At 40.5% G+C, this 14,173-nt stretch overlaps 1 protein-coding gene across 3 annotated transcripts in view; it reads left to right on the top strand.

The window, feature by feature from the left end:
• The window catches only part of supt3h (SPT3 homolog, SAGA and STAGA complex component), a 50,338-nt gene extending 38,289 nt beyond the window's left edge, over positions 1 to 12,049 (top strand). For all 3 annotated transcript variants that reach the window (XM_022234293.2, XM_022234294.2, XM_022234295.2), the window contains 7 exons: positions 2,884 to 2,968; positions 7,870 to 8,068; positions 8,762 to 8,965; positions 9,302 to 9,414; positions 9,656 to 10,009; positions 10,598 to 10,711; positions 11,074 to 12,049. In XM_022234293.2, coding sequence (XP_022089985.2) covers positions 2,884 to 2,968; positions 7,870 to 8,068; positions 8,762 to 8,965; positions 9,302 to 9,414; positions 9,656 to 10,009; positions 10,598 to 10,711; positions 11,074 to 11,118 — 1,114 coding nt within the window. In that variant the 3' untranslated portion in view covers positions 11,119 to 12,049. The remainder of the gene's footprint in view (positions 1 to 2,883; positions 2,969 to 7,869; positions 8,069 to 8,761; positions 8,966 to 9,301; positions 9,415 to 9,655; positions 10,010 to 10,597; positions 10,712 to 11,073) is intronic.
• The last annotated feature ends 2,124 nt before the right edge of the window (positions 12,050 to 14,173 follow it).

The raw sequence follows: 14,173 nt of genomic DNA, 5'->3' as shown, positions 1-14,173 counted from the left end.
AGAGCTCAGGGGCAGAAAACATCAGCATTTGTGTATGATGCCACATTGTCAATGTTCTCAACATTCACTGGATTATAAGTTGATCCTGGAATGAAAAAAAAATATGCAAAATTGCTTCCTCTAGAGAACGTGCTCAAGACAACAGACCAGCCTTGCAGGACCACAAATTTCTACCGATCTCATCAGCGGCCAAGGTCAATACCTACATGTATGTGTGTTTCAAACCAGCCCTTCTGTCACTGCACTCTTAATGGTAATTGGATATCGTTAATGTCTGCTGAAAAAAACTGCTTCCACTTCATAGTGCTCCGAAGGCCATGGAAGCAAAATCACGTTTTCTGCAGTGCTAGTGATAACTGTATGGGTAACAGTACCTAAAGATCAAGGCTGTGTTCTGGGAAAAGTCAGGCTAAATTGACAATTTCATTTCCAGAACTATAATCCAGATGACAGTGTAAATGCTTTGGTGCAAACTGCAAACGTGGAAGTAGTGCATTGAACTCTTACTTGTATGTTCCATCCCTGAACTTTTGGCAGATGGTATTGCCCCGTTCAAGGTTCCGATTCTGAAACTCTGAAACTCTAGAATTGTGGAGCTTTTGTACATTTGTTCTCACCAGTGTTGAAACCCTGGAGATATTAAACAATAGCAATTTATAGTTCCTTGCCCAAACGAACACAAAACTACTACATGTGGGCTCTGGGTTCTTGAGTGGGAGTATAGAGAAAGAATTAATGGATATTGACATAGGAGCAGGTGGTGTGCAGGATGTTATTAAAATAAATTGAAAGATAAGCAACGGTGTGATGATTGAGGAGACAAACGTTTCCCTTCCCGCCTGAAGAAGACAGTGAAAAAAAGGATGCACCCAGATCTCATTTTTTTTTTAGAAAATCCTGGATTATTGACAGTTTGCCATGGGAGTTGAACGAAGAGTGAAACACTTCAGTCAAAAAAAAGGGGGTAAACAGACTGACATATCTGCATCCCCATCCATGCTGACAGTCCCCCTCAGATATGTCTCAACAAATGCAGGTGGCAAGCACTCGGTTGGGGCCTGCGCTTGTGTGGTCGAAACTTGGGGAGAATTAAGGCATTTCCTTCCTCTCAAATCCCATCCTGTTTCAAGCAAGTCTCTGCCAACAACCTGCTAATCGAGGTACTTAGATAAGATGCTTTCGACCCCAAAGGGATCTGCTATCATAAACCAACTTTATCTCTGTTGAGTACTTTGCTTACGCAAGTGGAATCAGTTCCAAACATTTTCTGTCACTTGAGACTAAACCAGGATATTGTTAGTATGGGAACTTGTCAGAAGCTTAAAGAAATCAAGCCATGATTTCATTGATATCATTGATTTTTATGGTAGTAGGAGGGACAGGAAGCGATAAGAAGAATTAATTCATTAATCGATCCGTGAGGGGAATCTGACTGGAACAACATCAAAATCAGTCGCTGCTTGACTCAAACAGGATTCCAACCTCTGAGCTCTATCTGCAAGGAGTTGAAGTGCGCCCTCACTTGCAAAATAAGAGTGGGCTAATGGGAGCTTTTCCAACTGGGCCCTGTTCACTTTTGGAAGAAAAAAAAATAGTGCCGTGTTCAGCATGACTAGCACCAAACACCCTTAAACCTGTGTGTGCACACTGTGACTACCCAGCAAAACATGCTCTCTCTTCCCACTCAGAGTGGATTGACTGAACTGTCCAGCTTTGTGTTGGCAATCTCCCACTTACTCCTAATCTTTGTTCAGGGGAATTTTGTGCCGTCTGTTCTGGTATTACTTCCAAGTCAGACACAAGTGACAACAGCAGTGCTATAGACCTAGAGATCTGAAGTTCTTCTCATTTTCCCTCTGTCCTTCCGTCTGTTGTCTCCTCCCCCCCCATGGTGAAATGGCTGTAGAAGGAGCCGGTAGCATTTTCATCAGTTACATGTACATCTTGATAAACTTGAGGAGAAATGAAGAACTCACCTGTGAGTGGTAAATACCACGAGTGCTCCAGTATTGCAGCATGTCAAGCAGTCTGACCCCTCCCCAACCCTGGCCCCCCTCTCAGTGTTGGGTCTCACTGCTTGGTCTGCACTCCAGCTCCAGATGACACCATTGGCCAGGAGAGTGGGTGGGGGGGCTGAGGAGGGGGTGACTATTGACTCATGTCCCAACAACTTTGACCAGGGTTGGAGCTTACCATAAACTTCACAGAGATACCGTACTTAAAAAAACAACAGTCATTAAATTTGATAAGTGATTTCGTGAAACAGCGTGTTACCTTCGAGACCCAGTCGATTGTAGGTATACCAAAGTTGATTTGAGCTCTCCAGTGTCATGTATTGGCAAATCTGGGATGTGGAGTTGCCAATGAGGGTTGGCCCCATGAGGGAGAAAATGGGGAGGGAGGAATATGAGAGAAAAGCAATATGTAAAGGGGACTGTCTTATTTCCCTTCTTTCCCAAAGTGTATAAAAAGCCTCAAGATTTATCTTCGTCCCTCAGAAAGGCCATAAAATTTTATCCCATAAAAAATCCCTGATTTCCCCCTTGAGAAGGGTTTGCATCTTCCCCCCCCCCAAACTTGGTCTCATGACCCACTTTTGAGTTTGTTCTCCTTTTTTGCCCCCTCATACCTGATCCATTTCCTCACCTATATTCCACTTCCTCACACCTTCTCCCTCCTTACTTTGACAACTTCCCGTTCTGATCAGTGGCCTGTAATTCTTGTTGCATGCCGTATACCTCACAGCATCCAACATTCATGTGAAACCCTCCCCGTTTCCTGTTCCATTCTCCAACTCCCTTCCTCCCCGCCACGGCCAATATCCGTCTTTCTTGATCTTCATCTCTTAATCTCCGCGTTACTTGTTCCTATTGTCATCGGCAGGTATGCTCTTGGAGATTGCCGACGCCCACAGCTGGAATCAGCTGAACTTATTGAGGACATCCTGCGTCAACAGTTGACCAGCCTGGTAAACAATTTCTCTGAAATAGTGATTCTGTCATCCAAATTGATTGTTGTATTTACTGGAGACTGTTACCAGAGTAGTTTACCATGGGGTATAAATGGTTATCATATCAAAATGTGGCACAGAACTGTCAGGTACCATGTTGAATGGGATGGGGCGATGGGGGTGTTAATAAGAATGTGACGGAGGGGTGATCCCATAGCCTGCACCCCTGGTCAAGAAGTGTAGAGACAGAAGGTGGTCAGAGGACGCTGTCCAAAACATCTTGCCAACCCCCACAGGTGACATTTCCTGCACACAGTAAGCTCACAACAACATTCAGTAAACAGCAGTTTGCCCAACAAACTTTACCTGAATAACCTCAGAAATCTATATCGAATGACAATCTGCATTTGATATGACAGGATGTAGATGAAGTGCGCATATGTCTTTTTATAGCTAAATTGCAGAGTCCTATCACAGAGATGGATTACACTCTCATCATCATCTCATGCAATATGAAGACAGCTCATAGTTACTTTCATTTCTAGCAGGTGATTTGACAACTTTCCCTCCCCCAAAATAACACCCTTTTTGTCTGTTTTTGATCCCACGCTAGGAAGATGAATCAGTCACTGCCTATAATAAGAAGCGCTATTTTTCACTTTTTTTTTAATTCGGCTCCTGTAATCTCTCCTGGCGGAGATGCGAAAAAGCCCAGGATGTCCTGATGGTGAAGAAAAAAAGAGCCTCTAATTCTGTCGGCTCACCTTATAAAAAGACACAGCACTGCTTCAAATCTGTTCAGGATTCTGATGGTGTCATGCTTGGATAAATCGCTTGTCAGATTTGCACACCGTGGGGCCTATTCCTTATTTGTTTCACCTGTTATGACTTTCTTATCAGTATTTCGCGGGGCGTTTAAGTTGTTTTCCATCGTCATTTTGTCTAACTTTAGCCCCACCGTAATCCCACCCGACTGAGTTTGTCATCCTACATGTATGTGTTACTATCAAGTCTCCTTGGAGCAATTGCGTGGGAGGCATTTATATTTAGGACCAATAAAACAGGTAAAGGCCATGTCTGGAATGGTCTACCAGAGCTATGGGGTCCTGTCTGTTGCCAGCGTGATCCAAGAAAGCCCCTTTATTTGCAACCAGCAAACGCCCATGCCAAGCTCAAGACACTCAATTGATGAGAAGTTTTGTAGTTGAGTACTTTTTGTGTACACAGTTCACTGCCGATTATTGAAGTGGTTGAGAGGGGACACAGCTAGAGAACAGTGGTCCTTTGAGGGTAAATACATTAAGAGAAGGTTACCAAACAACTTTCAGACTTCAAACACTCCAAATTTTGTACACTTTGTTTTAAGGAGGAAAAAGTACATACTTGTCAGATTACATTTCAACTACTTTTTGTCGTAAAAACCTTTGATTAAAATTTTGATTAAACAGATTAAACAGTGAATGGCGTGAAGTCATCATTTAATTTTGTGATCTTACCTACATCTATTTACCACCCCAGTGGCTTGTGGCCTCAGCTTTGTTCCATACTAACCAATTTTGGCAGGGAAGATGGTACTGGCTAGTTTGCGCACATATTGGCCCTGTAGGATCAGTTTGTGAATGCCACTTTGTTCGTGCTATTTTCTGTCACTCAGCAGCCTTTGTCTCAAGCAGACATCAGCAGAAGACATTTCTTGCTTGAGTTTTGTGAACATGTAGAGTGGGTTGGTCACTTCAAGGTACATGAGAGCAGTATGGCGTGAGTGAGCTGGTTTGTGGTGTTACCAAGGAACTTGTCTCAACAGGGGCTTTCTGTGCAATTGTACAGTGCCCTCTACAGCTCCTGCTCATGGCCAATAACCTGTATTCTCTATAAGGCCGAGTTGGGGCGGCTTGTTCCCGTATGTTCACGAACAGCTCGATTTGTTGTTCGTGGGTCGGCCACTCGAATGCCGGGAACAAACAACCGGTTATCGCTGGTAGTCTAGTTAGTGACAAGCATCATGCAACATGGCGGCGTCCATGTAGGCTACGTTATTCGAGAGTTAAAGTTTTGGATGGGTTGTATTTTTTTCTATATAAACAGGAACATTCATTTCTTTTTTAATAATGTTAATTTTGCAAAACTTCCCATTACCTATGGCTTTGTAAGCCATCTCTCTACTTTTTGCAGCTGTACGAAAATCAAAATCTCACGAGTTTTTCCGTGTGTTCCTGTAAAACCCTGACGAGGAGGTGGTGTGTGATCCTGTTCCGAGACCAGTGCTCTTGAGTCGTGTTCCCGCCGTTCGAGCGCGAGAACAAGAAACCCATGTCAAGAACATGTCGCCCGAACTCGTCCTAAGTGAATCTGTGCTGAAAAACATCGGAAGATTTTAGGCAAAGATTAAGAACATTTTTTTGCACTGTCATTGTTATGCCCATACCGGTACCAACCTCACCTATCAGTAGACCAGTAACCATCTCAAGACATCAATGATCATTCTATTTTATCGTATCTGTCTATCGCACCTGCTGTCTCTTCACCTACAAAGCAAGACCAAATGGGCCAAATTGTGCCTCGTCATCCAGGATTAATTCCTGCACGTTTTCAGCATGTCATCCTGATTGCAGGACTCTTAATGTAGCCCAGGCGTCTCCAGTGCCCAAGGAGCATTCTGACGTGCGATGTGAGCTGATCGGACCCACCCCAAATCCCAGGTGGATGGTGTTAATAGATTGAGGGATAAACCCCAAGTCTGCTCAGGAAACGAATAACATAGTTGACCTGCGCTCTTGGGGTTGTTAATTTGTATTATGAGCTGACAATGAAACACAAGAACCATCGGCCAGTACAATTCGCCCAGGATCCCCATCAGTAGCCCAAGGGGCTAGTGGGGGCCACCAAATATATGCCTCCGAAAAGACGTCAATGCAGCTGTCATCTTGTCGGGGCTGTTTAATTGATTGATTAATCGAGACCTCTATAAGGACAGCATTCATGCGATGTTTGCGGAGCAATCTCGCCTGGTTTGGGACAAACAGGAAATGGGTCGTTTTGCTGGATCTTGTTAGTGAGTTTCCTGGGCAACTGCCCCCCCCTCGCCATTTTTCGGCCGGCCTGATGGCAGTTGAGTTATCTGGGATCAGAATGACGTAGGTTGTGATGTCATGGACTGCTTGCAAGCCTTTCCCCCATCCACCTCTACTGCCTTGATGGGATTAGTAAGCAAGTCGGTGACTTGGCACCACACAGGCACAGCTGGTGAAGAGATCAGTTAAGGGCTTGTAGTAACTAACAGCCAATCTGCTGCTGGTGGTAGTGACATTTATCATATCTGGTTCTTGCATCACAATTCAAGTGCCAAGATAGATAGTCCATCTTCTTAAAGCAGCTCTCTGAGAACTGTGAACTTTGAAAGGTGTACCATTTCTATCACTAAGTTTTATTGGTAACTCCACTCTCTTCAGATACATAAGCACATCAATTTGTGGACCAAATGATTAAAAACATTCATTTGCTGTCTTTTTTGTTCACTGAAAATTGAGCAACATGAGCGATTTGAGCATCATGAGGACAAGGCAGTCATAAGCAGCATAAAGACAGAAGATGGTTCCCTCTTGAATGACTATTCTAGATGTCTAGATGTGATGCTTTTCTAGACATTGAAGTTAGTTTCCAGTCACATACACCGGACAAAAATCCTGTCCTTCATTTCTGTCATTTTTTTCCAAGAATGCCTTCAATTTGGAGAATTGTTTTGCAGCATTATTTGGCAATACTAGAGTCCAATTTATCAAATAATTTTAACCAACCCAAAAAATTGTAGTCCTGTTAACGGTTCAGAAGTGAGCCTGTTTCTACTTTGTCATTAAAAGCTATTTATATGCTGCGAAGTCTGGCTTGACTGTCAAAGATATTTACGAATCAGAAATGTCTCCTTGGAATTGCTTGCATTTTTTGTAAATGGCACAAACAACCACAATTTCCCGGAGTGCTTGGATCGGCTGTTTGGCTGTAAATTTGCTCCGATCTTGTGACTGTGATGACAGTTTCTGTGGTTTTTTTGGAAGCCAGTTTTGAAATGTCCATTTCATTTCCTGCACGTTGATGGGCTATTTTTACTCTGACCTCCACAGGGAGACAATTAATGACTGCAACAGGTTTGGAGTTGTTTTTCCTCCCCGATAAACAAGATATCCCTGGCTTGAGAGTTGAACAATTTGGGAAAGATAAGGGTGTGGAAAATGGATTGGTATGGTGGTCCTATTTCCCTTCAGGTGTTCCTTGTTTAAAGTGTATTTTTAAAATTTTCTGATTCAATTTGCTAGAAACATTGTAGGTATGATAAGGTCACAATGGTGGATACAAAGGAAAAAGTGAAATACTGGGAGTTTTGGGGGAAAAAAAAGCAAATGCTGGAGTTTTTGACATCTTCCTTACTTTTTATCAACACAGTTACACGTGCATCATAATCAATTACACTTTTATGTGCAGTCCTAGAGATAGTTTAGCTCGTGTTCCTTTAACATCAACAGCACAGTTTTGTGAAATACACAGCTGCTGGTGTATTTCCTGTATATTATTGGCCAAACATTTTGCTTCCAGAATAGTGAATGTCCCCGCTTGTCAAATTACTCAAGGTAGACCAAACTTGAAGACTTGCTCCACCTTTGGGTCTACAGTTGTAATTTGTAAACATGTTGCCTCATTATATCAAATGACACGTACCCATAGTTTCTTTGACACCCTGTACATCATAGCACAGACATACATGCCTTTCACCCAACTAGTGACTTCAAACATTAAATATTTGTGTGAGAATATCTCTGTTTTTGCTACCAAAGGTTAAGAACATTTACATATTGTCTTGTATTTTCTTTAATGTGAAACCATACACCATATGTCTTTAACAGTTGTGTCCAATCTCACATTTGCAGTTGCAGCGGGCTGCTGACGTCTGCTACATGCGCAATGCTCGCTTCATCAGCATTGAAGACTTCATTTTCTTGATGCGCCATGACCGTGACAAGCTGCGACGGTTGTTGCAATTCCTACATCACAGAGATCAACGGCAGAAACTGGCCAAGATGATGGGCACATCAGGCGAAGATGAGGAGCTCACGCCAGGGGATCTGGGTAGGAACTTGCTCGGAAAGACCTTTCAGTTTTGGGGACATTAAAAATTTATCCAAAGAAATACAGAGTTGTAGTCAAGTCATTGGAAACAGAATCCCAAATCGAATGATTAGTCAAATCATAGTCCAATTATATTTATTGTCATGAATGTCATATCTCTGTCGCCATTTATTTGAATAGCTCTTGAATTGATTTCAAGACAACTTGTGAGGACTCTTAGTGACTTGATGTGACATGTGAAAACTTGTGAATTATGGGAACTTGTGGTGATGTACCAGGCCTTGTGGTGACACGGAAGGGATTTGTGGTGAATTTGAGGACAGTGTGGTTCTTGTCAGGATTTCATTCCAAGACCTTCTTGTAGTTCATCTTTCTGTCACACCCTTTCATTTTTCTCTTCTTCATTCGCTGTCTCCTGACATCCCATTCTCCTCTCCTCACACTCTTCTGTTGGTTCACTTAACTCAGACCTTCCCAAATCTAACTCAAACTCACAGCTGGTTTTATTTGCTTCTGTTGGAAATGGGCTATTGGATCCAGGTACTATATGTACTGTATATTTTATTAACACCAGACTTGATGTCCAAGTTTTGTTGCAGTGCCAGGCATGCTTCATTTAGTTTCTGAAGCTCTCAAGTACAAATGGATTTGAGTTTCAAGTTAACGCGCCCGTGTTGTTTTATTCTTCCACAGATCAGAAAGCATTCTGCCGACGCCAAAAGATTTCTTACGACTTCCTGAGCACCATCGACCAATCAGGGGAGTTGTTGTCACTGCTGGATAATGATGAGGCCGATCCAGTCAAGATGGAGAGATTGGAACGAGCTGAGATGAGGACACGATATATGGACAGCAACACGTACAAGGAGTTTACTGAGGCTCGCCAAGTCAACTTCTGTGAGTACTTTATAAGGACATTGCTGTATCTCCGAAGTTTGATTTGGTTATATTCATTTTACCAACATTTGTTTCAATCACTTTCCTTTGCCCTAACTTTTCCAGATTCTTCAACATTTGCAGGATTTTGGAAGGTCTGTTACTTTACCATGGGCTTGACACCCTTTCAAAATGCCAAAGAATGTGCCGTTAGTTTCCTGCACTGTGGAAAATATTTCCAGGATTTAAGGAAATCTTTTCAAAAATAAGTTAGTCAGGAGTAAGTGTTAAATACCCATTCCCCTGCTCACAAATTCACACCTCTGTATTTTTGATTTTTTTTTTGGCTCTCCACAGCTAAGAAGGGATCCAAATTCAAGGAGTGGTTGGACTACTCGTCTTTGGAACCTAAACCCAACCCTTTTGCTTTGGAGATCATGCAGTACCTTGCGTATGAGACTGTAGCTCAGGTTCGTGTCATGTATTGTTAAAAAAAAAATTTTCAACACTTACCTTTATTTTACCAACATTTGTTTCAGTCGTTTTCCTTTGCCCTAACTTTCCCAGATCTTTCAAAATCCACCAAGACGTTTTGTAAGATTTCACAGCAATTTGGAAGGTGTTGTGCTGACCTTTTTTGTGACAGCGCTGATCTTTTTTTATTGCACATTTTCCATAGTCATGTCTATTTTTGTCTTTCTTGTTTTACAGCTTGTGGAACTGTCCTTCATCGTTCGCAGGGACATGGCAGCCGCCCCTTGGGACCCTCTCACCAAAACCTCCGCCCCTTTGTGCTCCAATAACCTTCCCTCTCCCGGCCCCTTCCTTGGTAAATCCAAACCTTCCCCCTCCTCTACGCCCCTCCAATCTCCCACCTCCTCGCCCACCTCCCCTAACGGCAAAATGGTATCTCCCTTTCTGTCCTCCAGCGGAGCAGGGGGTGCTGCGATGAACGTTTCCCTGAATAGCAACTCGTCGGATGGTTCATTCCAAGCGCAGGGGGACTCTAAGACCTCTGGGCATGGAGGGGGCTTGTCAAAGTCGAAATCCAAGAGGAAAAAGAAGGTGAGAACTCGGCAAATTAAAAAGTGTTGGGGGGACTTCCTTCATCACAAACACCCATTACAACATTACACCTCATTTTCATCAACGTTTGTGACTACAAGTTTAAAAGAAACTTCAGGTGTGAACAAGGTATCTGTAGGTTTCTCTGGCCTGGAGAGGCTCAGGAGAAGAGCCTGTTTGACATCTCAGTTACTTACTTCCAAATCGAGGTCCTGAAAATTGTTCCATTGCAGTTTTTATTTCAGAATTTAATCTCGAAGTACTGTTTATTTTAATATATTTAAGCCAAAATCTAAACTTTTTAAATAAATATACTTCGACTGCACAATAACTTGTTGGTAAAACCTTCCTTGTGTGCCTGTAGGTATAGCGATCCAACGTTTAGGACGTTATCCTTGAATTGTCAGAAAATCCCCATGTGAGTGCCACCTCGTCATAAATGGACCGGATTAAAGAACTTTAGTAGCAGGCCTCTCAGTTGGGATTTCCTAAGTTTAAAAATACCCAACCTTGTGTCAGTTCCTCAACGCTTTTAAGTCGGGAAGCTGACATTGACCAAAGGAAACCTTATCTTTGCCTCCTCAACAGCCAAGTGGCTCGTCCCTGTTAGCGCTGGTCCAGTATCGTTCCATTAAACCACTTCATGTCCGTGAGGCATACAGGAGGCTTCAGGAGAGTTCCACGCCCATGGCAGCATTCTGTGTAAGTTAACACTCTTCTTCATCTGCATAGTCTGTTTGTTTGTTTGTCTGTCTATTGGATGCCCTCAAACAGTGCACCCCCAAGCGTCAAAAGAAAGACAGATGGCAGTAAGTTTTCCTAGCGGGCTCTTGCATACATTAAGGAATAAATTTGTTACGCGAACTCAGTTTGCTCCGCGTCAAATGCCCCCCCTGATCTCCCTTATCAATGCACACTTATGCGGTGAGCACCAAAAAATCATGCCCTCTTTTGTTGTGCTCGGAGAGGATAAGAATGTCTCAGATTTTCTTGCTGCTCCCTCCTGCTTCCTTTATGGACCTTGTGTGAATTCAGCTTTCTTCTGTTTGCCCTTCCCTTCCCAGAAATACACAAGTCATGCAGACAAGGTGAAATATCTGGCTTGCTGACACCAACAGCATCATTCAAGAGGATAGCATCTACCTTGAGTAGAAGGGTCAACAGAGAGGTCAAATGTGTTGTCAGTAGAATAGGATTTTCCAAGCTATCTTTGTCAATGCTGTTTGTATTTTTGTACAGGTTTGTCATTTAATTATTCAACATGTATTTGCTTTCCAGAAAAAGTGCCTTCAGTCTTTTATTCGAGGTCTGCGTTTAGGATTATAAATATAACTTTTCGTCCGAAAAATGCACAAAAACAATCCAATCTGAGTAATTTCAAAAATCAGACAAATCAGATTTTTTGTCAAAATTTAATTATTTTGCAAGGCCTTAGCCTCACAGTTGTTTGAAAATTTTTGACTCTTGAATTTTGTTTAAAATTCTTTTACCGCATAAACGATAAAAGGCATTACTCTCTAAAAATGCACGAGGGCGCCCTTTGGCTTTCTTGTTTTGCTGCCATGTGGGGGCGGCGGTGAATGATCAGGGGACTGGGCTGTAGTGTTTGGGTTTGTGAGTTGCTTGGAAACGAAGTGTCCTTATGCAAATTGGTTAACCTTTAGGCCAATGAAATTGCAGATTTCAGCGTTCCCTTCGTATCCCTTATAGGAAAGGTAGCAATCCTTTTTGGACAGTAGGTACGTTTTCAGAGAGTAATGCCTTTTATCATTTAGGGGAGAAAAGAATTATTTTGCAAGGCTAACCCCTTGTCGATTTTTCAAAAATTTTGAGTCCTGAATTTTTATTAAAATTGCAATCTAGGTGCCCCATAGATGATCGAAATATGTTTCTTTTTCTTTGAAAATGATTTCTAAGTGATTTGGAGAAAAGTCAAATTTTGGCCAAAATTTCATTATTTTGCAAGGCTAACCCCTTGTCGATTTTTCAAAAATTTTGAGTCCTGAATTTTTATTAAAATTGCAATCTAGGTGCCCCATAGATGATCGAAATATGTTTCTTTTTCTTTGAAAATGATTTCTAAGTGATTTGGAGAAAAGTCAAATTTTGGCCAAAATTTCATCATTTTGCAAGGCTAACCCCTTGTCGATTTTTCAAAAATTTTGAGTCCTGAATTTTTATTAAAATTGCAATCTAGGTGCCCCATAGATGATCGAAATATGTTTCTTTTTCTTTGAAAATGATTTCTAAGTGATTTGGAGAAAAGTCAAATTTTGGCCAAAATTTCATTATTTTGCAAGGCTAACCCCTTGTCGGTTTTTCAAAAATTTTGAGTCCTGAATTTTTATTAAAATTGCAATCTAGGTGCCCCATAGATGATCGAAATATGTTTCTTTTTCTTTGAAAATGATTTCTAAGTGATTTGGAGAAAAGTCAAATTTTGGCCAAAATTTCATTATTTTGCAAGGCTAACCCCTTGTCGGTTTTTCAAAAATTTTGAGTCCTGAATTTTTATTAAAATTGCAATCTAGGTGCCCCATAGATGATCGAAATATGTTTCTTTTTCTTTGAAAATGATTTCTAAGTGATTTGGAGAAAAGTCAAATTTTGGCCAAAATTTCATTCGATTTTTCAAAAATTTGAGTCTTGGAATTTTTATTAAAATTGCAATCTAGGTGCCCCATAGATGATCGAAATATGTTTCTTTTTCTTTGAAAATGATTTCTAAGTGATTTGGAGAAAAGTCAAATTTTGGCCAAAATTTCATCATTTTGCAAGGATAACCCCTTGTCGATTTTTCAAAAATTTTGAGTCCTGAATTTTTATTAAAATTGCAATCTAGGTGCTCCATAGATGATCGAAATATGTTTCTTTTTCTTTGAAAATGATTTCTAAGTGATTTGGAGAAAAGTCAAATTTTGGCCAAAATTTCATCATTTTGCAAGGCTAACCCCTTGTCGATTTTTCAAAAATTTTGAGTCCTGAATTTTTATTAAAATTGCAATCTAGGTGCTCCATAGATGATCGAAATATGTTTCTTTTTCTTTGAAAATGATTTCTAAGTGATTTGGAGAAAAGTCAAATTTTGGCCAAAATTTCATTATTTTGCAAGGCTAACCCCTTGTCGATTTGTCAAAAATTTTGAGTCCTGAATTTTTATTAAAATTGCAATCTAGGTGCTCCATAGATGATCGAAATATGTTTCTTTTTCTTTGAAAATGATTTCTAAGTGATTTGGAGAAAAGTCAAATTTTGGCCAAAATTTGATCATTTTGCAAGGCTAACCCCTTGTCGATTTTTCAAAAATTTTGAGTCCTGAATTTTTATTAAAATTGCAATCTAGGTGCCCCATAGATGATCGAAATATGTTTCTTTTTCTTTGAAAATGATTTCTAAGTGATTTGGAGAAAAGTCAAATTTTGGCCAAAATTTCATCATTTTGCAAGGCTAACCCCTTGTCGATTTTTCAAAAATTTTGAGTCCTGAATTTTTATTAAAATTGCAATCTAGGTGCCCCATAGATGATCGAAATATGTTTCTTTTTCTTTGAAAATGATTTCTAAGTGATTTGGAGAAAAGTCAAATTTTGGCCAAAATTTCATCATTTTGCAAGGCTAACTCCTTGTCGATTTTTCAAAAATTTTGAGTCCTGAATTTTTATTAAAATTGCAATCTAGGTGCTCCATAGATGATCGAAATATGTTTCTTTTTCTTTGAAAATGATTTCTAAGTGATTTGGAGAAAAGTCAAATTTTGGCCAAAATTTCATTATTTTGCAAGGCTAACCCCTTGTCGATTTTTCAAAAATTTTGAGTCCTGAATTTTTATTCAAATTGCAATCTAGGTGCCCCATAGATGATCGAAATATGTTTCTTTTTCTTTGAAAATGATTTCTAAGTGATTTGGAGAAAAGTCAAATTTTGGCCAAAATTTCATCATTTTGCAAGGCTAACCCCTTGTCGATTTTTCAAAAATTTTGAGTCCTGAATTTTTACTAAAATTGCAATCTAGGTGCCCCATAGATGATCGAAATATGTTTCTTTTTCTTTGAAAATGATTTCTAAGTGATTTGGAGAAAAGTCAAATTTTGGCCAAAATTTCATCATTTTGCAAGGCTAACCCCTTGTCGATTTTTCAAAAATTTTGAGTCCTGAATTTTTATTA

Source organism: Acanthaster planci, linkage group LG15, assembly GCF_054643075.1.
Source record: "Acanthaster planci isolate LZ-2023a linkage group LG15, COTS_SCS, whole genome shotgun sequence".
NCBI classification, from domain to species: domain Eukaryota; kingdom Metazoa; phylum Echinodermata; class Asteroidea; order Valvatida; family Acanthasteridae; genus Acanthaster; species Acanthaster planci.
Note: the sequence above shows the minus strand (reverse complement) of the source record. Positions and strands in the feature narration are given on the sequence as shown.